Source organism: Balaenoptera musculus, chromosome 6 (genome assembly GCF_009873245.2).
Source record: "Balaenoptera musculus isolate JJ_BM4_2016_0621 chromosome 6, mBalMus1.pri.v3, whole genome shotgun sequence".
Taxonomy (NCBI): domain Eukaryota; kingdom Metazoa; phylum Chordata; class Mammalia; order Artiodactyla; family Balaenopteridae; genus Balaenoptera; species Balaenoptera musculus.
The window spans coordinates 109,400,994-109,427,196 of record NC_045790.1 but is presented as its reverse complement, the minus strand read 5'-3'; the positions used below and the strand labels follow the sequence as shown (position 1 = coordinate 109,427,196).

At 54.7% G+C, this 26,203-nt stretch overlaps 1 protein-coding gene across 4 annotated transcripts; it reads right to left on the bottom strand.

Annotated features, from left to right (window-relative positions):
• On the bottom strand, nt 1-25,845 carry MIGA2 (mitoguardin 2). Of its 4 annotated transcripts, none has more exons than XM_036856185.1 (16): nt 25,782-25,845; nt 23,025-23,264; nt 21,942-22,152; nt 20,141-20,253; nt 19,086-19,203; nt 18,551-18,660; nt 14,245-14,362; nt 13,139-13,239; nt 12,421-12,536; nt 11,393-11,492; nt 11,153-11,239; nt 3,385-3,483; nt 2,989-3,123; nt 2,160-2,213; nt 1,076-1,192; nt 1-855 (listed from the first exon to the last, which is right to left on the bottom strand). In XM_036856185.1, exons 2-16 carry the CDS (start codon nt 23,118-23,120, stop codon nt 649-651), a joined length of 1,782 nt encoding a protein of 593 aa, XP_036712080.1. In that variant the 5' UTR covers nt 23,121-23,264; nt 25,782-25,845; the 3' UTR covers nt 1-648. The 4 variants fall into 4 exon arrangements, with proteins under 4 accessions (XP_036712080.1, XP_036712083.1, XP_036712084.1 ...); XM_036856188.1 differs by having other exon boundaries at nt 11,393-11,465; XM_036856189.1 differs by lacking the exon at nt 25,782-25,845 and adding an exon at nt 25,514-25,547 and having other exon boundaries at nt 11,393-11,465.
• Between the last annotated feature and the right edge of the window lie 358 nt (nt 25,846-26,203).

Here is a 26,203-nt window from a genome sequence, read left to right as displayed (position 1 = left end):
CCAAGGGCCTGGTCCCCGCCCTGACGTGAGCGCAAGGAAAGCGGGCCCGCCTCTGGATGGCCCAGGCCCGCCGCCCACCAAGGTGCCCCCCGGCCACACTCTGTGGCTCCCACCCTCCATCTCTGGAGCAGCACATTCTCTCGGGTGGCAGCGGGCCGTCAGGACTGGCCGGGCAGATGCCTGGATCTGAGACTGTCCAGCCCAGGTTCCTTTGCCGCAGAGCCCGGCCACCCCCTCTTTCATCTCCACCCTCCCAGCCCCACTCAGCAGCCCCGGGGTGGCGGGAGGTTTTGGGCACCCACCCCCGGGGCATCCCATCTCTGCCTGTCCTGATTCTCCTCACAACGCCTCAGGCCCCACTGGCCACTGGTCCAGCCTCTGCTTTCCCATGAACAGCTGAGGCGGGCCCCTCGGGGCTCCACGCCGCTCCGAGGAAGTTTATCCCCTGGGCCTCGGGGATTCCCAGGTGATGGAGGTTGGGGTGGGGGCGAGGTCAGGGGCAAGCACCCTTGGCCACCATGGCCTGGGCTCTGCCACTGCTGACGGCTAGACACCCAGGCCTCCAATGCCACCCCCAAGGCCTTCTCTCTGCCATCACCCACGTGAATGAGGACCAGCCAGCCACCCCTCCCAGGTCCACACCCACCACTACTGCAGCTCCTCTGGGGGCCCGTTCTCTCGGGGCAGCACACCGTTCAGGCCAATGCTGCTGGCCACCGGCGCCCCCAGGTAGCCGAGCAGGATCTCGCTGCGGCGCCGGGACAGCTGGAGGATGTCGTCCGCCAGCGCCGGCACCGATGTGTAGCGCACGTTGTCCAGGTCGAACATGTCCCTCAGGTACTGCACGATCTGGTGCTGGGGAGAAGGGCGGGCGTTGGGCCTGGGCTGGGGCCCCTGCTCCCCGGCGCTGAGGTCCTCCGGGCCACCCAAAGCCTCCTCCTTCACCACTGGAGCCCTGACCCAGCCCCTTCTGTCCTCGGCTCCTGCCCTCCCGGGGCTTCCTCTGGACCCACCCGGGTCAGGCTCCCAGTGGAAGGAGAAGCACCAGCTCTCAGACAGCGAGCTCCCTGTTTACCTTAAAGAAAGCACAGACTTCAGAGAGCTGAGGCTTGGGTCCGAGGAAGCCGAAGGCTAGGACGGGGCTAACGTGCTCCGATACGGAGTAGAAATGGGAGATGAAGCCATCAGGCACCTGTGGAGGGTGGCAAGGCTGAGGGCCGGGACCCAGGCAGGGTGAGGCAGCCAGGCCCTGGGGTCGTATTAAGAGCCGGGGCTTCAGAGGGAGGCCCGGCTCATTACTGTCCTTGCTAGGTGATGCCGGGCATGCGACTGGGGCTTTTTGGTTTTTTTGGCCACGCCACGCGGCTTGCAGGATCTTAGTTCCCCGACTAGGGATTGAACCCAGGCCCTGGCAGTGAAAGTGCCGAGTCCTAACCACTGGACCACCAGGGAATTCCCATGACTGGGGCTTTCGAAGCCCTGGTTTTCACCTCTGCAGAATAGGGGCAACCTCGGGGCTGTGGTGAGGGCTGCACGAGGGGCCCGGGGTGCGCTCAGCACAGGAAGTGCCCAGAGCACGTGGCAGTGGCAGCTGGTATCAGCTGGGCAGCAGAGCCGGGCTGGCAGAGGGGAACAATGGATCGCAGCAGCCCGGATAGTGCAGCCAGTCGCCGCCTGGGAGAGCAGATAATGCAGCCCGATGGGCGACGGGCGGGAGGGAGGCTCTGCCTGCCCCCGGCAGCATCCTGCCCTGCCCAGGCGCCTCCACCAAGCCAACCACCACTGCTCTACACGTGCCCTTCCTCCCTCTGAAGACGCCCTTTCCCCGCTTTTGATTCCTTTGACATTTCACAGTGGCCTGCTCTGCGCTGGGCCCTGGGTGGGAAGATGAAACAGATCTACGTGTGCCTTTGAGGCCCTCCTGGTCAAGGGAGCGGTAACGGCAGGACAGGTGGCCGGTGCTGTGACCAAGGCCAAAAGGTGCAGCAGGGCCTGGGGGCTCAGTAAGACCTCCCTGCACGAGCCCCATTCCTCTGCCCACCCCACACGTCCTGCCCCTAGACCAGGGTCCAGCACACGCCAAATGGAGTCAGCTGAGCCGGGCACCACACCCAGGGCCCCCGCGTGGCGCTCCCCAGGGGCCCTGTCGGCTCACTTACCATCAGCAGCCTCCTCTTGGCTTTCAGGACAGACCAGCAAGCAGTGGCCAGGGCCTGAATCAAAGATGGGAACCCCCGGGGGTCAGACTAACAGGCCGGGCCGGCAGCCGCTAGCCACCCCCAGTCCGGGACCAGGCCCTTACCCCCAGCTCATCCCACCCCAAGCAGGGAGGTGGGGACGGCTGTCTGAGCTCTGTCGTCTCCCTGCCCTCAATTAGGAGTCAGGCGCACCTAAATCTGAATCCTGACTCTCACCCTTTCTGGGCGGCTCCCTGGACTGGCCAGCAGTCTTCTCTGGGCCTCAGGTTCCTCCCCTGTAAAATGGCCATGACTCAGCAGCCCCACCTCACTCAGTGATTGTGGGGATCCATGGTTACCGCCTATAAAAGACCAGCCCCACCCCTCTCCAGACCACCCCCACGGCACACAGCACGGCCGCCCTGCAGGGGCCCTGTGCTCAATGCTCTCCTGCTGTGCCTCTTTTTTCTTTTTTCCCCCCGTATTTTAACTTATTTAATGCATTCAAATGGAACAGAGTGAATGGCAGCCCAGAAATGAGTAGACTGCCTAAGTGAGACCACAGTGCAGGAGGGAAGTGCACGTCCCTCCGCGCTACACTGGCCAGAGGAGAGCAAGGGGATCTGGGGGAAGTTCTCCAGGGCAGGAGACTGGCGTGCCCAGCAGCCCTGGGTCACAGCGGTGGGCAGCATCCCAGGGGCGTGACCGCCCCGTGATGGGTGCGGAGCCAGCCTTGGTGCCCAAAGCCAGGGACGGAGGGATGTGGGGTCCAGGCGCACGCGTGGGGTCTGGGAGTGGGGCGGCCACCCACCGTCTCCTTGAAGCTGTCCGACAGCCAGCGGTTCCTCAGGACGGCGAGCACCGAGGACGGGGGGTTTTCCAGGTCCTCGAAGGCGTCCATGAGGATGAAGTCCAGCACGATGTCGAAGAAGCTCATGCACACCACCTGCGGGGGGCAGCAGTGCTCTGAGGGCAGAGCGGGGAAGGGTGTGTAGGGGCTGGGTGGGAACACCGGGCTGAGCAGGCACACCAGGCGGTGTGAGGAGGGGCCTGGGGCAGGCAGGGCAGGAATGGGGGCTTCTAGCAGCCATGGAGCCATCTCAGAGCCTCAGAATCAAAGCAGAGCTCCTACAGGCACCTCCACCTGGCTCAAGGATCTCAGGTGCGGGGGACCCCAGGACACCGAGGCTCAGTGCAAACAACTCACCCCTCGGCCCTCCAGCTCCAGCCGCGTGGTGGCCCAGGTCTCCGGCCGCAGGGCGTAGCTCAGCATCTCCTCGTAGCTCTCCAGGAAGCCTTTGGGGCTCTGGGGGGACAAGCAGAGCCTGTTTTGGCCGTGGGAGAGGCCCCAAGACGCAGCTGGACTAGACCCACAGGGGCAAGCTGGCCTGTGCATGAGGGACACACCAAGGCTGGGCCAAGGCCAATCCCTGAGTAGCAGTCATGGAGAGAATGGGGCAGGAAGTGTCCTGTGCCCACCTCCACACGCCTCTGCAGCGCCCAGGGCAGGTCCCGGAGGGATGCAACACCAGGGGCGCCCAGCGATGTCTCACACCAGCTCGTTACTGAGCGCCGACCGCCTTCCAGAAGATGTGCACATGCCACAGAAGGAGCTCACTTTGGAAGGATGCGCTAGGGTGTGAGGTCGAGCCAGCCGCCAAAGATTCACATCTCCACAATCATCGGCCTCACTGGTGAAACGGGAGAAGCTACAGCCCCACACTTGGGGCTACTCTGGGGGAGTCAATGAGCTCGTTCATGTAACACAATCAGGCAATAAATAGTGTATAGGACTAATGCTGCCAGGAACGGAGATGGTCAGCACACAGGAGGAATTCTTCACTCGCTGGGACTGCGAGGCTTAGCTGGGGCTTATGACACAGTTTGCAGACACAGATGTAATTCACGGACGTGGAAAGCTAGTACATGCCAGGGCTGATCTAACGTGGATCAACTCTTTTATTCATACAGTCCTATGAGGGATGGTCCAGTATTGTGCCCACTTTACAGATATGAATCCTGAGGCTTCAGATCAGTGATGTGCCCAAGAGCCTGGCAGAGTGGAACGGACACAGAGCAGCAGGGGCAGGTTGATGCCATTTATAAGAACCACAGGCAGAGGGGGCATTGGATGGATGTTCACCAAAATGTGAACAGGGTGGCGTTGGGGACAATTTTTCTTTCTTTTTGCATCATCTTAGTTTTTTCTACAATTAGCATGAGTCATTTTTATAATCTTTTCTTTCTTTTTTTTTTTTTTTTTGCCATGCCACACGGCTTGCAGGATCTTAGTTCCCCGACCGGGCATTGAACCCGGGCCACGGCACTGAAAGGCTGGAATCCTAACCACTAGGCCGCCAGGGAACTCCCATTTTTATAATCTTTTTTTAAACTATTTTCATTAAGTCTTAAAGAGAATTTGCTAGGATGACCCTGGGCTGTGCCTTAACCTCCCCGAGCTTCAGTTTCCTCATATGTAAACGTTGACAACGAAGCTGACGATGAGGGCTGGCCCTTGCTGACACTTTTGATGGCCGCTGGCATCAGCTCATGATGTCCCCAGGACACGCCCATTGACACAGTAGGGGACTGAGGCTTGGAGAGGCTTCACGTCTGGCCCCAGGCATAGCAAGGAGGCGGCCTGATTCCACAATTCCAGAGCCTGGGTGTGTGCAGGGGCTGGCGTCTTCCCAGACAGAGGCCACCCCAGCTCTGCTGCCTGGAAAAACCTGACAGGGCTGTCAGTTACCGCTCAGTCCAGGGCTGGGAGTGGGGTCTGGCGCTCAAGCCGAGCCTCTTCTTGATTTCTTAATCAAAATCAAGCCAAGGACTTCCCTGGTGGCGCAGCGGTCAAGAATCCGCCTGCCAATGCAGGGGACAGGGGTTCAATCCCTGGTCCGGGAAGATCCCACATGACATGCCACAGAGCAACTACGCCTGTGTGCCACAACTACTGAGCCTGCGCTCTAGAGCCCCTGAGCCACAACTACTGAGGCTTCGAGCCACAATGACTGAGCCCACACGCCACAGCTACTGAAGCCTGCGCACCTAAAGCCCATGCTGTAGCCTCACTTGCCCTTCTTCACTTGTTCGTCCTTTCACCCTCCTGGGGAGGCCACAAAGAACAGGCTAAGGGCATGGCTGGGCTCAGGCTGACTGGGGTTCAAATCCCGGCTCCACCCTAACCTTGCTTAGTGACCGGGGCAAGCCCCTCTACCTCCCCAGGCTCAGTTTCCTTTTCGGCCGAGCAGATGGAGACATCAGGATCAAATGAGCTACAGGAGGTGAAGAAATGTGAGTGAAGCACCAGGTTCGCTGTGCTGCTCGGTAAATGGCAGCTGCTGGGAGGATAACGAGTTGTCCCTCAGAATCTGCAAAAGATTAGGTCCAGGACCCCTGCACATACCAAAATCTAGACACTCAAGTCCCTTATATAAAAGGGCACAGTATTTGCATATAACCTAAGCACATCCTCCTCCGCACCTTAAATCATCTCTAGATTACTTATAACACCTAGTACAATGTAAATGCTAAATAAATAATTTGCTGGTGCATGGCAAATCCAAGTTTTGCTTTTTGGAATTTTCTGGATTTTTTTTTTTTTTTTAGTATTTTCAATCTGAGGTTGGTTGCACCCACAGATGCAGAACCTGCGGATGTGGAACCCATGGGTACGGAGAGCCAACAGTATTCACATTTATGGAGCAGCTGCCCTGTGCCGGGCCCTGGGCTGGGCACACACCTGTGCCAGGAGAGCGGGGCTTCTGGCCCTCGTAGGAATGAGGAGGATGCAGGGTGATGGGGCCATACTGGGCAGGATGAGCCCAAGGGCTCTCGGGACCCAGGGGACAAGTCAGGTGAAGTGCTCCTGGGGAAAGAGCTGGGATTCAGAAGGCAGGTGACCAAGGAAGAGAAGGAGGGGGTGGGACAGGGACTTCAGGATACTGGTATGTGTTCCACCTTCTACCCTGAGGGCTGGTACACAGGGGTTCATCTTTCCATTCATTAAATCCTACTTTTTAAAAAAATTTTATTTATTTTTGGCTGCGTTGGGTCCTCGTTGCTGCGCACGGGCTTTCTCTAGTTGCAGCAAGCGGGGGCTGCTCTTCGTTGCGGTGTGCAGGTTTCTCATAGCGGTGGCTTCTCTTGTCGCGGAGCACGGGTTCTAGGCGCACAGGCTTCAGTAGTTGTGGAGCACAGGCTTAGTTGCTCTGCGGCATGTGGGATCTTCTCAGACCAGGGCTCAAACCCGTGTCCCCTGCATTGGCAGGCAGATTCTTAACCACTGCGCCACCAGGGAAGTCCAAATCCTATGTTTTGATACTCTTATGTGTTTATTTTACAACAAAGTAACTAACGACAACAAAAAGAGTTGAGGAGCAGTGTTCCAGGTGCCGAGCGACCAGCATCTGCAGAGGCCAGATCAGGGAGGAAGTCTGTGAGCACCAGAAGCCCTGAGGCCACAGAGCAGAGCTTGGTCTTTACACCAAGGGCAGCGGGAGCAAGGGAGGGTTTTAAACAGTTGGGTGACGTGTCAGAGGTGACACTTCAGAACCATTACCTCACATTACCCCCAGCCCATGAGGAGGAAGGACTCAGAGGAGAGAGGCGGGTTCAAGAGCTTTGCTCAAACCCATCAAAAAAACCAAAGAAACATAAGCGGCCAAATAAACATAAGAATGTATGCAACCTTGTTAATAATCCAAGACACATAAAGCAATGGATGAAACAAAGATTAAAAAGATTACAGGGACTTCCCTGGTGGTGCAGTGGTTAAGACTCCACGCTCCCAATGCAGGGGGTCCAGGTTCAATCCCCGATCAGGGAACTAGATCCCACGTGCATGCCGCAACTAAGAATTCACATGCCACAACTAAGGAGCCCTGGAGCTGCAACTAAGGAGCCCTGGAGCCGCAACTAAGGAGCTCGCCTGCCGCAACTAAGACCCGGCACAACCAAATAAATAAATAAATACATAAATAAATATTAAAAAAAAAAATTACAAGCAGACCTCGTTGATACTGCAGGTCTGGTTCCAGACCACCCCAACACAGTGAATATCTCAATAAAGCGAGCTGCATGAATTTTTTTGGTTTCCCAGTGTGTATAAACGTTATGTTTATACTATACTGTAGTGTATTAAGTGCGCAATAGCATTATGTCTAATAAGACAATGTACATACCTTAATTCCAAAATGCTTTATTGCCAAAAAACACTAACCATCATCTGAGCCATTGGTGAGTCATAACCTTTGTGTTGGTGGAACGTCCTGCCTCGATGTTGATGGCTGCTGACTGATCAGGGTGGTAGTTGCTGAAGGCTGGGATGGCTGCGGCAATTTCTTAAAATAAGACAACAGTGGGGCTTCCCTGGTGGCGCAGTGGTTAAGAATCCGCCTGCCAATGCAGGGGACACGGGTTCGAGCCCTGGTCCGGGAGGATCCCACATGCCGCGGAGCAACTAAGCCCGTGCGCCACAACTACTGAGCCTCCGATCTAGAGCCCGCAAGCCACAACTACTGAGCCCGTGTGCCACAGCTACTGAAGCCCGCGCACCTAGAGCCCGTGCTCCGCAACAAGAGAAGCCACCGCAATGAGAAGCCGGCACACCGCAATGAAGAGTAGCCCCCGCTCACAACTAGAGAAAAGCCCGTGCACAGCAATGAACACCCAATGCAAACCCAAAAATTAATTAATTAATTTTAAAAAAAGAAAAAGAAAGACAACAATGAAGTTTGCCGCATCTACTGACTCTGCCTTTCACAAACGATTTCTCTGTAGCGTGCAATGCTGTTTGATAGCATTTTACCCACAGAACTTCTTTCAAAATTGGAGTCAATCCTCTCAAACCCTGTTGCTGCTTCATCAACTATGTGTACGTAATATTCTAAATCCTTTGTTGTCATTTCAACAATCTTCACAGCATCTTCACCAGGAGTAGATTCCATCTTGAGAAAACCACTTTCTTTGCTCATCCATAAGAAGCAACTCCTCATCCATTCAAGTTTTATCATGAGGTTGCAGCAATTCAGTCACATCTTCAGGCTCCACTTCTCATTCTAGTTCTCCTGCTATTTCCACCACACATGCAGTTACTTCCTCCACTGAAGTCCTGAACCCCTCAAAGTCATCCAGGAGGGCTGAAATCAACTTCTTCCAAACACTCATTAATGTCGATATTTTGACTTCTTCCCACTAGTCACAAGTGTTCTTAATGGCATCTGAAATGGTGAATCCTTTCCAGAAAGTTTTCAATTTACTCTGCCCAGATCCACCACAAGAATCACTATCTATGGCAGCTATAACCTTACAAAAGGTATTTCTTAAGTAAGACTTGAAAGTCGAAAATGATTCTTTGATCCATGGGCTGCAGAACGGATGTTGTGTTAGCAGGCATGAAAGCATGAATCTCGTTGTACATCTCCATCCACCTTGGGTGACCAGGTGCATTGTCAACGAGCAGTAATATTTTAAAAGGAATCTTTTTTTCTGAGCAGTAGGTCTCAACAGTAAACCATGCTGTAAACAGAAGTGCTCTCATCCAGGCTTTGCTCTTCCATTTATAGAGCACAGGCAGGGTAGCTTTAGCATAATTCTTCAGGGCCCTAGGATTTTGGGAATGGCCAATGAGCACTGGCTTCAATTTCAAGTCGCTATCTGCATTAGCCCCTAACAAGAGAGTCAGGCTGTCTTTTGAAGCCAGGCATTGACTTCTCCACTCGAGTAATGAAAGTCCTAGATGACATCTTCTTCCAATAGAAGGCTATTTCGTCTACATTGAAGATGTGTTGTTTAGTGTAGTACCTTCATTAATTCATCCACACTTAACTGTTTCACCTTGTACTTTTATGTTATGAGACGGCTTCTTTCCTTAAACCTCATGAGCCAACCTCTGTCAGCTTCAAACTTTCCTTCTGCAGTTTCCTCGTCTCTCTCAGCCTTCCCAGAATTGAAGAGAGTTATTAGGGCCTTGCTCTGGATTAGGCTTTGGTTTAAGGGAATATTGTGGCTGGTTTGATCTTCTATCCAGACCACTAGAACTTTCTCTGTATCAGCAATAAGGCTGTTTTGCCTTCTTATCATTCATGTTCACTGTCATGTGTTCACTTAATCCCCTTCAAAACTTTTCCTCTGCATTCACAGCTTGGCTAACTGTTTGGCACAAGAGGCCTAGCTTTTGGCCTGTCTCAGCTTTCAACATGCCCTCCTCACTAAGCTTAACCATTTCTAGCTTTTGATTTAAAGTGAGAGACATGCGACTCTTCCTTTTATCTGAAAACTTAGAGGTCATTGTAGGGTTATGAATTGGCCTAATTTCAATACTGTGGTGTCTCAGGGAATAGGAGGCCAAGGAGAGGGAGAGAGACAGGGAAAGCCAGTCGGTGGAGCAGTCAGAACACACCCAACATTTATTGATTAAGTTCGCTGTCTTATATGGGTGCGGTTTGTGGCACCCCAAAACAATTACAATGGACGTGGATGGACCTAGAGGGTGTCATACAGAGTGAAGTAAGTCAGAAAGAGAAAAGCAAATATCATACAATAATGCAAATATGTGGAATCTAGAAAAATGGTATAGATGATCTTATTTGCAAAGCAGAAATAGAGACACAGGTGTAGAGAACAAATGTACGGATACCAAGGGGGAAAGGGGTGGGGTGGGAGGAATTGGGAGACTGGGATTGACACATATACATTATTGATACTATGTATAAAATAGACAACTGATGGGAACATACTGTATAGCACAGGGAACTCTACCTAAGGCACTGCGGTGACCTAAATGGGAGGGAAGTCCAAAAGGGAGGGGTTATCTGTATGTGTAAGGCTGATTCATTTTGTTGTGCAGTGGAGGCTAACACAACATTGTAAAGCAACCATACTCCAATAAAAATTAATAAAAAAAAAAATTACAACGGTAACATCAAAGATCACTGATCACCATAACAAATACAATAATGATAAAAAAGTTTGAAAAATGGCGAGAATTACCCGAATGTGACAGAGACATGAAGTGAGCCAATGCTGTTGGAAAAATGGCACCAACAGACCTACTCGACACAGGGTTGCCACAAACCTTCAATTTGTAAAAAACTGCAAAGCACAATAAAGCCAAAACACACACAACGAAACGAGGTATGCCTGTACTGATATCCAGTATCAGCCAAGATGTAAGGAGACACAGCCTTATACTGCTGGCAGGGTCTCAAGTTGTTAAGGCATTTCGGAGGGTAAACTGGCAAGATCTGCCAGCCTTCGAAACGTCTGTGCCCAAGACGCGGCCTTGCCACAGCTGGGCTTTGCCCCACAGAAAATCCCACAGGTTCCTAAAGAGATCTGATTATAAACAGACTGAGTATAATAGCGGTGTCTGTGATACTGGAAAAGTCAGACACTACCCAAACGTCCGTCCCTGGGAGCACCAGATTAACCAGAGCCGACCCGCCCGACAGAATACGACACAACTGGTCCATCTACTGACAGGGAAAGATGGACGAGATGGACTCTTACGGAACAAAATAAAGCTGCAGAACAGCCCGTAGAACACAAACCAAGCTTTGGAAGTTAAATTACAATATTCAAAGATTAGAGTCTATGGAACCGAGTAGGAGGAACATAGATTGTGCGCAGTGGTTCCCCCTGGCAAGTGGGGTTCCCGGAGACCTTGTATGGTTTGCATCTCATAATCGGTGAACTTTGTAAAACTGCGTCATGTAATCAGAAATAAGAGGCAAGACAGATCCAGATTTTTCAGAATTAGCACAGGGAGCAAAAAAAACCCAACTCTTTCCCTGCTCTCCTATGGCCTGCAGGATGAAGTCAGAGCTCGTCAGCTCGATTTTAGATTGGGTTTTTTCTTTTTTTTTTTCTTTTTTTTAACAGAACTAAATAAAAGTTAGAAAGATTAAAAAAACAGAAAAACAAACAACGCAGGGGGAAGAAGAGCCGAAAAGAGAGCCCCCACACCCTGCTACCTTCTCAGCCTTGGTCATCAGGCCCGTCACCATCTGCCGGCCAACCTGCCCGAAGAAAAACTGGTGACTCTTGTCCTCCAGGAGGCCCTAGGGAGTGAGGAGGGAGGGGGTGAGCTGACAGGCTGGCGGCCCCCCAAAGCCGTGGAAAGGGCAGCACCGTGGGCTGGGCGGGTGGCCATCCGCGCAGAGGAGCCCACTTGACTGCCCCCATCCCCGCAACGCGCCCCGGACCGCACCCACCTCGAAGGCTTGCCGCACACAATGCAGCTTGGCCAGAAAGTCCTGGTCACTGTAGCAGCCCAGCAGTTCTGTCCTGAGGGGAAGCGCAGAGTCACAGCACCTGGGTCCCAGCCAGCGACACCCCCGTGGGGTCAGGGTGGAGCCCTGGGTGGCCCTGCCTCCACCTGGTAGTGTGACCTCGGGCAGGTGGCTGCCCCCCTCTAGGCCTCAGTTTCCCCCAAACCCAAGGAAGGGGCTGAAAGGATGCTCCCTGAGGACAGGCTGCCCTGATGGCACTGGGCGCCCCTGGCAGGTGTGGTCACTGGGGGTCGGGCTGACCTCGGCCTCCTTTAGGCCCCAACCAGCAAAGGACCCTCTCTAGCACAGGACCAAAACGGCCAAATTGCTCCCAAGGCCAGGGCAGGGCTTTCTGGGGCAGCTAGGGGTGCCCTGATCTGGGCACTTTATCCAAATCTCCAAGGCTTCAGCTGGGGCTTTTGACCATTTTCAGTCAGTGAACTTTAAACACACATACTTAAATATGGGAATCATGACCATCATACAGAACAATTAATTTAAGGTGGATAAGAGCCCTAAATATACCACACAGGAAAAGACTGAGGCTAAGAGAAGTCAGGAGACTTGTCCAGGGCCACACGCTACAAAGTAGCAAGACCTGGAGAGAACCCGGGTCTGTCTGTCTCCAAAGCCTGGCTTCTGGACGGCTCCTTAAAGGCATGTGTCAGAACAGGGCTTATAGACAGCGCCCACCGTGCTTCCGTGATCGGACCCCTCTGAGAACTTAGAACAGGTACGAATGATTGTTATTTTAATTACTTATATTAATTAGTTACTGTGATCGTCAACCCTAGACCTGCCTGTCTTGTACCGGGGCCATCCTAGGGTCTCCGAAGCTGGAGCAGGAGCCACGGCCAGACCACCCCACCCTCAGCCTGGCTCAGCTGGGTCCCCACCAAGCCCTGCTGGCTGCCCCAGCCTTCTCCAAGGGGGCAGCCCCCCCACACCTGCCTCCTTCCCCCCATGCTCACCTGAGGGTCCGGCAGGGCACTCTGCCCTCCTTCACCAGCTGCAGGGCCTCCTCGTAGGCGGCGGCAGGCCTGGAGAGTGGGCTCGGGTAATCTCCGACCTGCAGGGGCTCAAAGAGCTGGGGGGAGGGTGGAAGCCCGTGTCAGCAGCATTGGTGGGCGGGGGCGGAGCCTTGGGGTGGGTCAAGGGCACCTGCCCAGGGGACTTCCGGCAGAGTACGCCCTAGGGGCCAACGCTTCAGAGGGAACTTCAGTGGGAATGCTGGCCGAGGGCAGAGGCCAGGGTTTGACTCCGACTCTGGCTCTCAGCATCCCCATCACCGGGTGCACTTCCCAAAGGGACCATCTACTGGACACACACACCCGTGTCCTCCCATCCCAGGAAAGGACAGCCGCCTGGCACACGTGGCCATGGCAGGAAACTAACGAAGCAATGAGCACTCGGGTCTGGAGAAGGGAGAGGCCAGCGTGGGCTAGAGCCGCTGGGGATGGGGACCCCTGCCCTCACTCATAGGACATACGACCCCTGGTTTCTCAGGCTTCCCCATTCCAGCAACACTGAAGAGTCCCCCGGGGAGCAGCTCTCGGCGACCTCCAGATTCTGCTCCCATCAGAGGAAATGCCTTCACTTTCCCACAACCCAGAGCTCGCCCGCCAAGGAGCCGCGCAGGAGCCCTGGCCTTCACCCCTCTCCCCGCAGCCATCCCCCGACCCGCGTCACCTCAGTGGCGGAGAAGAAGGAATCCTCCGAGGTCAGGCTGTTCTCATGGTCCGCCCGCAGATGCAGCGAGCCCTCGGTCAGAGGCAGCATGAGGGTCCGCTCTGGGCAGAGAGGGAAGGGAGGGGCTGAGCTGAGACTCCTGAAATCACCGAGCTTCGAGCTAAATGTACACCAAGCCTCCCAACACCCGATTCTGGACGAATGACGCTGATGGTGGCAAAGCTCCTATTTTCTGTGCTCACGTCAGGGGACCTGCCACGTCCACACCGCCTGACCCTGAGGCCTGTGGGCCCTGAGCTCTGAGGGCAGGCTGTGCTATGCTGTGTGGCCCTGGGCAAGTTGCTCCCCCTCTCTGACAAGCTGAAACAGCCTCTGATGCCAAAGGGCCACTCACTCAGCACTTCCATCCCCACCCGCTCAAGGGCGAGGGGGTCTGGACACTCAACGGGACTTAGGAAAGGTTCACAGCCCTGAATGCCCCACCAGCCTTCTCTGTCACACGGGGAGGCCAGAGGAAGTGGGACTCCTCTGGCGGGGACAGAAGTGGAAGATGTGTCACCCTGGCCAGCCCTCACTGGGCCTGTTTCACCACTGGTAGAGCCAGGGAGCCCGACACTCAGGAGTCTGATGTTCCCCCCCGGGGGCTGACAGCACCCAGGGAAGGGCCCTGGCGGGTCACAGTCACCACACAGGGTCTGGCACGCAGCAGGCACTAGGAGAACATTGGCTGCTTGGCTGAATAACTTCACTCCATCTCAGTGATGTCACGCCCCTTGACCTCAATGGGGAGGGCAACGGCATGTGTGTTCTCAGCCCCGTGGCTGGCTTCGGGCTAATCTCCACGTGAGCCACCCCTCCGCCCACCCGCAGAATAGGGCTCAAACCAAACACCTAAACACCTGGAACAGCCGGCAGGGGAGATGTTGACATACAGCCCCAAGGCCTGCTCCCAAGGGGATGGGGCAAGGCACACCGGCCAGGGACTCCCGGGGCCTCATTCCAACTCGGTTCCTGCCTGTGGGGCCTCAGTTTCCTCGTCTGTGCAGGGAGGCACTGATCGGATGAGGTCGTGGGCCCTGGGGATCCTGCGCCCCGGCCCCGCTCACCGAGGTCCAGCAGCATGTTGTCGGCCGGGAAGGTGGACCCGAACTCCTCCTGCAGGTGGTAGGCCCGGTGCAGCAGGGACTCCAGCTTCTCCGCAAACTCCCTTCGCTGTGACTCTGGCTGTGGGTAAAACAATGACGGTCCACGCAGGCCTGCCAAGCTCCCCACGCCAACGGCCCCTTCCTTCTCCATGATGGGGCCCCAGCCCCCGGGGAAACAGGGGACAGCTCTGAGGCCCAGCAGCAAGCATAGGTCTGGACTGAGCTGCCCCACACAGGAGCCGCCAGCAACGCACGGCCCGTGCACATCTGAAACTCGGCCAGTCCCACCTGACATGGGCCATAAGCATAAATACACACCAATTTCAAACACTTAGTATCCCCCCGCAAAAAAAACCCCAAGACTACAAGAACGTGAAATACCTCAGTGAGTTTTCATCTTGATTACATGTTGAAATGATAATATTTTGGATATACTAGATTATAGAAAATATATTATTAAAAGTCATTTCAGGGCTTCCCTGGTGGCGCAGTGGTTGAGAATTCACCTGCCAATGCAGGGGACACGTGTTCGAACCCTGGTCCAGGAAGATCCCACATGCCGCAGAGCAACGAAGCCCGTGCGCCACAACTACTGAGCCTGTGCTCTAGAGCCCGCGAGCCACAACTACTGAGCCTGCGCTCTAGAGCCTGTGAGCCACAACTACTGAGCCCACGTGCCACAACTACTGAAGCCCGTGCGCCTAGAGCCCGTGCTCTGCAACAAGAGAAGCCACCGCAATAAGAAGCCTGTGCACCACAACGAAGATTAGCCCCTGCTCGCTGCAACTAGAGAAAGCCCGCGCACAGCAATGAAGACCCAACGCAGCCAAAAATAAATAAATAAAATTTAAAAAGTCATTTCACCCATTTCCTTTTGCTTTTTAACGTGGTCTCCAGAAAATTTTAAATAAGATACATGGTCTCCTACTGAACAGCGCTGCTCTAGACCCGAGCAGACCTGGTCCAGACCTTGGCACCACCAGTTCCGAGCTGCGTGACCTTGAGTAAATAACTCCCTCATTCTGAGCCTCGATTTTCTTATCTGTCAACTGAGGTAAGAGAACCTACTTCCTAGGATTTTAGGGAAAACGTGAATGAAATAAGGCATATAAAGTACTTCCTACAAGACTGGCCCATCGTGATGGCCAGTAAGTGTTGGCTATTATAATCAGAGGGCAGTTAGGAGCCCAGAAAGAGCTGGGTTCAACCCCACTGTTCCTATTAACCATGGGCACTTGGGAAGGCATCGCACCCCTGGCACCACAGCCTGTGGCCTCAGTGACCTCCTCGCTGCCCTTGGCCTCCAGACCAGGGTGTGGGAAGACGGGGGCACTGCTCCTTTGAACCCAGGAGCTTCTGGGCCAAGGGGCCAGGCACAGGCAGGCCTGACTCTGTTTTCCACAGAGGCTGCCAGATCCTGCAAGTACACGTAACCAGACCCTGGGGAGGAAACAAGGGCCAACTCGGGCCTCAGGCCACTGGGAGAAAGAGGCAGAAGCACTCAGAGGGGGACAGTAAGATTGTAATGGCTGCCTTTCACTGAGCGCTAGCCCTGGACCAGCAACTCGCTGTTCAGCCTCAGGGCTTCCTTGAGGCAGGGATTGCCATGACCCCACTTCACAGAGAAAACTCAAGGAGGTTAGGTGCCCAGCGCACCCAGCTAGAGCCTGGCAGAGCCCATGGGACCCCAGACCTGCTGGCCATCCTGCTCAGTAACCCAACTCAGTGTGGCCAGCAGAGTCTTGTAGCTTTGGCAGATCTGCCAGCTCTTTCTCTGGGAAGCCACCTTGGGTTAGAGAATGGTTTCTTACATACGACACAAGTGACAAAAGAAAAATTAGATACACTGAACTTCATCAAAATTAAAAACCTTTGTCCTTCAAAGGACACCATCAAGAAAGTGAAAAGACTGGAAATTCCATAGCCATCCAGTGGTTAGGACTCTGTGCTTCCACTGCAGGGGGCACGGGTTCGATCCCTGGTTGGGGAACTAAGATCCTGCAAGCCATGTGGTGCGGCCAAAAAAAAAGGAAAGTGTAAAGACAACCCCCAGAATGAGAAAAAATATCGACAAAAAAAGTACAAGAAAAGCCTTCTCCTCCTTTCCCTGCAGACCCTCTCCTCATAGATCACTGTTAACAATCTCCTGTGGGGACTTCCCTGGTGGTCCAGTGGTTAAGAATCCACCTTCCAATGCAGGGGACACGGGTTCAATCCCTGGTCAGGGAACTAAGATCCCACATGCTGCGGGGCAACTAAACCCACGACGCCACAACTACTGAGCCCTCAAGCCACAACTAGAGAGAAGCCCGAGTGCCACAACAAAAGATCCCACGTGCCACAAGTAAGACCCGATGCAGCCAAAAATATAAAAATAAATAAATAAATAAATATTTTTAAAAAATCTCTTGTGTTACCTGTCCAGAGGGAAATAAAAGTGCACATACACACCAGCAGTTACCAACAGGCATACGTAGGCAAGGATGGATGTCTTTTTAAAAATGTACACATCAGCAGAAATTAGCACAACATTGTAAACCAACTATACTTCAATAAAATAAATAAATAAAATGTACACATGGGTCATGAATCACTATGTTATACACCTGTAACTTACATAATGCTACATATCAACTACATCTCAACAGAAAAAAATGTACACATGGGTCACTATACACATTGTATATCTTGCTTTTTTCACTTAATATAGTGGAAAGAGCAACCTAACAGCCCATACAGCTTTCCTTCAGCCTTTTATTTTTTTTCTTTGCCTCGCCGCACGGCTCGTGGGATCTTAGTTCCCCGACCAGGGATCGAACCCCCGCCCCTTGCATTGGAAGCACGGAGTCTTAACCACTGGACCGCCAGGGAAGTCCCTCCTTTTTTTCTATTTATTTTATTTATTTTTTTTGTGGGGGTGGGGGGCTGCATTGGGTCTTTGTTGCTGCACACGGGCTTTCTCTGGTTGCAGCGAGTGGGGGCTACTCTTCGTTGCAGTGCACGGGCTCTAGGCCTGCGGGCTTCAGTAGTTGCAGCACACGGGCTCAGTAGTTGTGGCTTGTGGGCTCTAGAGCGCAGGCTCAGTAGTTGTGGCGCACGGGCTTAGTTGCTCTGCGGCATGTGGGATCTTCCTGGACCAGGGCATGAACCCGTATCCCCTGTGTTGGCAGGTGTATTCTTAACCACTGCGCCACCAGGCAGATTCTTAACCACTGCGCCACCATAAAGGCTGCCTAGTATTCCAGACCCCTACTGATGGGCACTTAACAGTCTCCAGTTTTTCACCTTTTTTAACTATTACAAAACAATTCATCCTAGGACATATATTTGGTGTGCTTTGCACAAAAAAAATTTTATTTTGGCTTTTCCACTTTATTTCTCTTTTCTGATATTGAGATAAATATTCACTTATAGAAAGCTTGGACTTGCCAAAAAAAAAAAAAAACCGTATAAAGAAAAGACAAGACAAAAGCTGTGTGACCCACTCAACTATGAACACAGGCTATTTCCCTCCAGCCCTGCAAGAATGTATTTTTTTTTGTTTTTTTTTTGGCCAAGGGGCATGCGGGATCTTAGTTCCCCGACCAATGATCAAACCCACGCCCCCTGCGGTGGAAGTGTAGGGTCTTACCCACTGGACCACCAGGGAAGTCCCCCTTTTTTTTTTTTTGGTCTGTGTTGGGTCTTCGTTGTTGCGCGCGGGCTTTCTCTAGCTGCGGTGAGTGGGGGCTTCTCTTGTTGCGGAGGGCAGGCTCTAGGCACGCGGGCTTCAGTAGTTGCGGCAACGTGGGCTCTAGAGCGCAGGCTCAGTAGTTGTGGCGCGCGGGCTCAGTAGTTGTGGCGCACGGGCTCTAGAGCGCAGGCTCAGTAGTTGCGGCACATGGGCTTAGTTGCTCCGCGGCATGTGGGGTCTTCCCGGACCAGGACTTGAACCCGTGTCCCCTGCATTGGCAGGCGGATTCTTAACCACTGCGTCACCAGGGAAGCCCCTCACATTTTCTTTATGTAGTCAGGATCGGGCTGTAATCACCAGTGTGGTTTACTGAGTAATTACCAAGTACCAGGCATGGGCTAATGCACCTTACGTGAACTTTCTTACTTAGCTGGGTCAACATCCTGGTCAAGGGGAAACTCCCACCCAGGAGGACATGATGGGCTGGCAGAAGGCGGCGCTGCTAGACGCCTCCCAAGCGTGGCCGCCCACCAGCCACACCACCAGCCTTCTCGGTGGCCGGGGGTAGGAAAGACCCGGGGGAGGACTGCCTACCTCGGACGGCGCCTCTGAAGCGGTCTCGGGGTTCCGGAGGCCGTCCCCCCTCTGCCCCACGCTCAGCGCCTGCTCCCACTTCTGCAGGGCTTCCTCAAATAGCTCCATGCCTGAGTGTGGGCGGGGGAGACGGGAGAGAAGGGTGTCAGGCCCCCAGCGGAGGGAGAGCAGCAGTGCCCCCCACCACGTCGCTCAAGAGGGGGCTCAGAAGAGCGAGGAGGCAGGAGAGCCCGGAAGGATGGGAACAGCCAGGACCGTGTGGACCAGGTCCTGACCCCTTTTTCAGGGCTGGCCAGCTTGCAGGTCTTCATTCAGACCAGATCTGTTCCTGGAGACTCTCCCCAGTCCAGAAATGGCTGGAATCCGTTGAGCCGGGATCTGGGGTGGGTGGTTTTGGAACTGGTTGCAAGCAGCACCCAGAAAACCCAGCCTAGGCTCCCGGGAGGAGGCCACGCTCCCCGCTACCCTGCCCCGGCCACGGGGGTGGGGCTGGCAGTGGGCAGGGGGTGCCCAAGGCCAGCCTCCTGGCCCGTACCTTGCATGTAGAGGCTCTCAGCATTGCCGCTGCTGGTGGTCACAGACTCCTCCATCCCTCTGGTGTCCCACGGCCCCGAGCATGCAGCCACGGGGCTGGATGAGTTCACCACTACCATCTGGGTGCCAAGTAGCGCAAGAACCCGAGAATAAGGGATGAGGCCTTCCCAGACCCTTTGCAGGACCCCTGAGCCTCCCCCCACCCCCCGCCCCTCACCACACGCCACGTGCCCTCTGCAATACCATCCCTGAAACCAGCCCCTGGCTGCAGTGGCCGAGCCCTCGGCACAGCCTGCTTCCGCCAACTCCAAGTGCCTGAGGACGGGTCACAGAAATGGCCAAAGCAGGAGGAAACACTGAGGCCAATGCCCAGCCCAGGAAGCTGCAGCCTCCTACGAAACCCACCCTGAGCTCCACTCCCGAAAGGCATGACCCCCTCCCTGCTCCGGGGCTCCACTACGAGTGGGATAGGGAGGACTCAAGGAGCACCCATTACATACGGGCCGGCAGGGCCCGGCTCTCACCCACGCGTCTCTCCCACACGAGCGGCCACCCGCCTGCCAGGCGGGAGCAGGGCCAGCTCTTGCTCGTGCCTGGGTCCCCAGGGCAGTGGCCGGCTCAGAGCTGGGGCTCAGTGCTTGCTGGAAGAATGAATAACTAGACGAGTGAATGAGCCAAAAGCCGTTCCCCAAGAGAAAATAAACTTGTCTTTGTCTTATTTATCTCTATATCCTCAGCACCTAGTAGTCCCTGACATAAAGCCGGTGCTTGCTCAGTGTCTGATGAATGAATGAATGAATGAATGAATGCACTTTCATGGGTAAGTATCTTCCCCAAGAGATCAAAGCTTCTCTTCCGCGTTTATCCACCTTTCCCTCACCAATGCCCGGCACACCGTGATCACGGACAATCTCTGAAAGTCTGCACGGGTGGATGAGTGAATGAACCAACGAATGAATGGATGGAACCTCTTCTCCCATCTTCCTACCAGCCCATAAGCCCCCGAGGGCAGAGACCGGAGCCCCAAGGCCGTGACGGGCACCCTGCTACCCTCACCGAGGCCAAGCTGTGGGAGGAGCCTGAGTGCTTGCTGGGCTCGATGGAGGAGATGCCGCTCAGAGTGTCGTTGCTCTTGCTACTGGGGCTCTGGACCCTCCGGCTGGAGTAGCCTGTGAGGAACAGGAGGAGAGGAGTCATGCCAGCTTCCCACCCAGCCTTTGCACGGCTGTTGCCCGCTCCGGACCCCTCTCCCCGTCCTCCTCATCTGGGAGTCTGTCCTGACCTTCTAAGTCAGGGTGACAGCAGAGCACCCCCAGGGCGTGCACCTCGCAGCAGAGGGCTGGGCCCTTGCCCCTTGTCCTGCCTACTTCCGCATCCCTGTTACGCGGCGCAGGGCCGGGCCCGGAGGGGCCTGGATCTGCTGGGTTAAGCCTGAGAATGAGGCCCAGCCACTTCTACCTCCCGACTCAGCTTCCCCTGTGTTGTTGATTGACTGACTGATCTGGAATTCTCCTCCGTCTAAAAAGGATTCGAGGTACCAACTTTTCAAAATACATAGTTTTGTTTTGGTTTGGTTCTTTTAAGTGAGAAAAGTAGGGAAGGCAAAATAAGGTGGAACCAGAGATGGTGCTGGTACAGGGTAGGCAAGCAAGAGGTTAGTCCAGAAACGACTCCAGGATTCCAGGGGGGCCAATGCAGAATGGAAAGCCAGCTGTGCCAGCATGTCTCGTGGTCTTGTTCTAGACTAGTCTACAAACTTCTCTGTCCAATTGAAAAGACAAAAACTTCCCTTTTGCAATAATTCATAATTAAAAGTCATTGTCGGGCTTCCCTGGTGACGAAGTGGTTAAGAATCCTCCTGTCAACGCAGGGGACATGGGTTCGAGCCCTGGTCCAGGAAGATCCCACATGCCGCGGAGCAACTAAGCCGGTGCGCCACAACTACTGAGCCTGCGCTCTAGAGCCCACGAGCCACAACTACGGAGCCCACGTGCCACAACTACTGAAGCCCGCGCGCCTAGAACCTGTGCTCCGCAACAAGAGAAGCCACCGCAATAAGAAGCCCGCGCACCGCAACGAAGAGTAGCCCCCGCTCGCCGCAACTAGAGAAAGCCTGCGCGCAGCAACGAAGACCCAACGCCGCCAAAAATAAGTAAATTAAATAAATTAATTTTAAAAAAAAAGTCATTGTCACAGAAGGAGATTTTGCTTCTTAAAACAAGTTTCTTCCAACATGAGAGCCTTTGAGGACTCCTTGCCTTGGAAAGCGATCTGTACATGGCAAACACTGGGTTACTGGGTTACAAGATTAACGGGACCGTAAGAGGCTTTTAAAGCTACACCAGCAGACACAAAACAGGTCAGTGGCTGCCAGGAGCTGGGGGAAGGGGAAAGGGGCTGACAACCAAGGGCCCTGGGGGGATTTAGAGCAACAGTTCTTGATTGTGGTAGTGACTGTATGACTATAAGTGTTTGTCAAAACTCAAAAAAGGGTGAATCTTACTGTATGCAAAGAGAAAAAGAAGGGAATGGTGAGAATACCAAAAGGCTCAGGAACCATCTGGCCCTTCCTGCTCCTGAGCCAGGGGACTTCCACCGCTGGACAGAGGAGCTGCACCCCACCAGCCCACTCTGGACCCGGTGCTCTCAAAGGGTCCTCAGATAATGAGAACCATCGTTTCCAATGACATGTGCATCCGGCCACCACATCACCCAGCAAATCCTTACAATGACTTGCTTCCCAGGTGAAAGGGACTCAGCGTGGAGACAGGATGTCACTAGCCCAAGATCTCAGCTAATAGGGGTCCAGCTGAGACTCGACTCCAGGTCAGGCCCTTCCCCACCACCTGACACCTACCTTTCTTCAGTGACGGGACCTTCCTGGCCATGAGGATGGGGAGGGGCACTGTGCCCAGATGCTCGCCGCCCATCTCGGGGCCGACCTGCTTCTTCTTCCGCCGTCGCCTCTTCAGCTGGTGGGCAGCCAGGGCCAAGGCCACAGTCCCCAGGGCCGTGGCAAAGAGGACCTTCCGCAGGCCTGGTGTCAACCGCAGCTGGGAGAAGGCAGACTGCGAGAAAAGAGGGAGGCAGCCAGTTACATCTCCCTGGGAGAGCTGCCCTGAGGAACACGTGAGGGGCAGGGAACGCACCGGGCCCCCAGGGGATACCTCCTGACCAGGAATGACCGAGAGGCAGCCCCCTGGGAGTTGGGGGCCCTGGCCTCTGAAACCTGGATCACAGAGATGTAAAAGAGGGGGACGGGGGATGGCAAAATGACAAGGCCAGGAGATCCTATCTTGGGGTCCAGCAGGTGTCCCCAACGCCATCGGTCAGGATTCTACCAGCTGCAGTGACTGAGCACCTATGCCAGCTACTGCACCAGGATTTCACCTGTGTTACCTGTGCGAATGCCCATCATTTTCCAGGTGAGGCATCTGAAGCTCACACAGGTTAGGACACATGCTTAAGGTGACAGAGAGGCAGAAACGGAACTCAGGTCTGCCCACCCCACTTCTCCACTCTTCAAAGACGATGACGTTCACTTTACCCGATGGTCCATCTGTACACGCCCCTGCTCCACCCTCACTCTGCCTGCTGGACTGGGAGCCCCTCGAGTGAGGCTGCATCCCACAGGGCAGAGCTTCAGGAAGTGTCAAGAGGACTAGTCAGCCACAAACATTTAAAGTTGGCAGGCATTACTGACCTCTTTTATAAACTGAGAAACTGAGGTCAAGAGTCCACATAGGCCTGGGGTGGAGACCGGGCTTGGGACCCCAGACTCCTAACCCAGTCCTCCTTACTCTGCTCAAAGAGGATTGCCTGGGACAGCAATCACGAGGGCCCAACTTTCCCGGATGCTGAGGGACCCTGGGAGGAGTGGCTCAGTGCTTCAGGGACCAGAAGGGTAAAGGGCAGGACCACAACCCGCCCCGATCTTTACCTGCCCGAACGTCGTGTAAAGGAACACAGGGATCTCTGCCACCGTCATGGCCAGGGCCTGGATCATGGACACACCCTCAGTCCTCCGGAATGCCATGGCAGGATCGGCACCTCAGGCGAGAGCCCTCGGGGCCGAGAGCTTCCAAGGAGAACGTCTTCAACTGGTTGCTGGCTGGGTCCCGGGCACCATCCACGCCCCGAAAGGACAGGGACACACATACCAGAAGGTCCCTCCACAGAGCTGAGAGACAGACGACCAAGTCAGCCACAAGGGTGTGTGCATGTGAGCATAAAGGAACACACACAAGAGTGCTCTGGGGGATGAGGTGGGAGCAAAGCCCACGTGTGGAATGCGAGGCCTGGAACCAGGCCCCCGCCTTCTGCACCTGCCAGCAGGAAGGTAGCCAAATGCCTCATAGACTTTCTGCCCACCTTGAGCCCTGGGAGCAGAGGGCAGTGTCTGGCACGCTGGTCCAAGTGCGGACCCAGAGCCTGGGAGATGGATAGGTCGCTCTCAAACTTGGGGCTTTCTACCACACTTTCTCAATCATTTTAAACCCATGGCCCACGTGCTAAGCAAAAACCTTAGGCCTCTAAAGGGTCAGGCCCCTGAGTGAGAATCATTGCATCTTTTCCACCTCCCACAAAACCAAGAATGTTGTACTTCCTGTGGACGTATTACGAAAACAGCAGGGTATTTCCTCAAATAATAACAACTACTACACTTTATGTGGGTATTCTGTGCAGAGTTCCTTACATACATTATTTCATTGAATCATTACAATTCTATGAAGTAGATGCGATCTACCTCCCACACCCCTGCCAATTTCCAACGAGGAAACTGAGGCTCAGAAAAGCTAAGTCAGGAGTCCAAAGTCACACAGCTGGTACCAGGTGGAGTCAGGACTTGGACCAAGATCTAACGGACTTTTGACTCTGTGCTCAACACAACCCTTTCGCCAAATCTGACATGGAGCAGGAAGTGGAAGCCTCAGCAGAACTACAGACTACAAGGGCAACTTTCCCCTGGGGCCTTCTGAGACCCCCAGAGTACCCCACAGCCCATTCCAAGGCCAGTGAATAAGTGGCTTGAGCACATATAACCCAGTCCCCAAGATCCTGCAGAGAGCTCCCCGACCACCACCACCAAGGCCAAGGATGCCTTCAAGGTCTCCTGGGACTTCAAACGAAATGAACACGAAGGCCAGATGGACCCTGTCTACCTGGGACGGCGGCCAAAGTCACTGGACTGGCACAAGAAACGGCTTATCCTCAGTGAGTGGGAAGGATGAATGATCCTATCAGGTAGCTCTAGGGCTGTGTGTGTGTGTGTGTGTGTGTGTTTGTGTAAGAGCGGCAGGCAGACAAATGTTCTAGGGCTGAAGAAATTCATGTTGTCAAGGGTAGGGGACATCCTGCCAGGAGGCTACAAATTGAGCGATGTGACCTCCAGTGGTCACAAGCCAGCTCTCTCAGCACCACCCCCAACTTGGCCCAAGCCTCAGAACGAACGAGGGAAGACAAGAACATCAGAGGCTCAGCAGCTACTATTTCCCAAGCACTTACTTAACAGGCCAGGCTTGGAACAGGCTCTCCATGGAGGGTTTTAAGTCTAGTCACTCACAGAACCCTTAAGGCAAGCACTGTTTATCTCAATGATGAGGAAACTGGGGCTCCAAAAGGTAATCAACCCTACCGAGGTCACTGAGTAAATAGCCAAGCTGGGATATGACCTCAGCTCTGGGGGACCCCAAGGCTTGGCATTTACCTGCAGGAAAGTCAAGAGCAGCCTCTGCTGCCCCGACTGAGGAAGAGTGGCAGGTGCCAGGTAATGACACCCATCCCAAGACAGCTTCACTCCAGGGATGGATCCAGACCCAGCCCAACCATACCCCATCCTTCCTCCTGGCACGACCCAGGGCTGAAAGAGAGAAGCCTCCACCTCTTCCCTGTGATGACAAGGCCATGGCAATGTCCCCCACCACGTGGACACTCCTAATGTCGTCCCCACCTGGGAAAGTCACCTCTCCTGCCCTGTAACCTTGGTGGTAACCTCCTCATTCCACCCCCACCAGGGCACTCACAACCTCTCAGCTTGGATGCCCACGCTTTCCATCCCGGACACCTCCTCCCCTGCCCTGAACCACCCCGTAAATGACTCTAGCCTGAGCACCCTTCATTCCGCCTTGACCCCAGCAATGTTCCCTCTGCCCAGTCTCCATTCATTCCACACCGGTGGGACACCTCAGCAGTCTGACCCGGACCGGCACTGAGCACTCCCACGCTGGACCTCAGCAATACCCCCTTCTTCAGAATCTGCTCTTTCCATCCCGGACAATTCCTTGCGCATCCCCTGGTCAGGCCTCCTCCTCTCTTGCCCCGACCCCCGGAATATCCTTGAGGGTCGTCCAGGTGCCCACTGCCACCGCCTTCCACAGCCCGCGCACCCGCTTCTTCCATCCCGGTACTTGCCCAGCGCGGGTCCAGTACCTGCGCCCCTGCTCCGATCTCTGCAATGTTCCAGGCCCGGGCATCTTCCCACTGACCGGGTACCTTCCGTTCCACCTCTCGCGCCGCCCACGGCCCGAGTACCTGCTCTTTCCAACGCTGGCCCTTCTAGTCCGGCTGAGCTGGGACACCTGCAACCCTACCCAGTTCCCCGCTCAGGCACGGCTCCCGCCCGCTGCAAACCTCAGTCCTGGACCTTGCCGCGCCGCCCGCCTGCTACGCGGGCTCAGCCCGGAACGCCGCCACTCACCCTGGATCCCATCGCTGCGGAAGGACAGCGTCTCCTTCCCCGGCGCCCGCGCAACCAACCTCGGGGCCACGGGGGGCGTGGCCTCACGCAGGGCCAACCTTTCTTTGGCCAATGAGTATCGCCGAACTCCTCTGCACCGCCCCGGCCTCTGGGCAATTGGGTGGGTCACGTGACCAATATTGTCTCACCCTCCCTTCTCCCTCTGTTCCGCCCCCTAAGTGCGGTTGAGGCGCGGAAGTGATTTTTTTTTTCTCTCCTGTGATTGGCCATCGAGATTAGATTGACCCGGGTGGCTGAGTGAGGCGGAGCTACTCTTAAAGGGATGAGGCGGAGCAAACAGGTTTCGAAGGCACTTTGTGGAAGGAATCGCCGATGGTCTGAGCTCTTACATTTGGTTCCTCTGCCTCCACTGGTGCCCACAC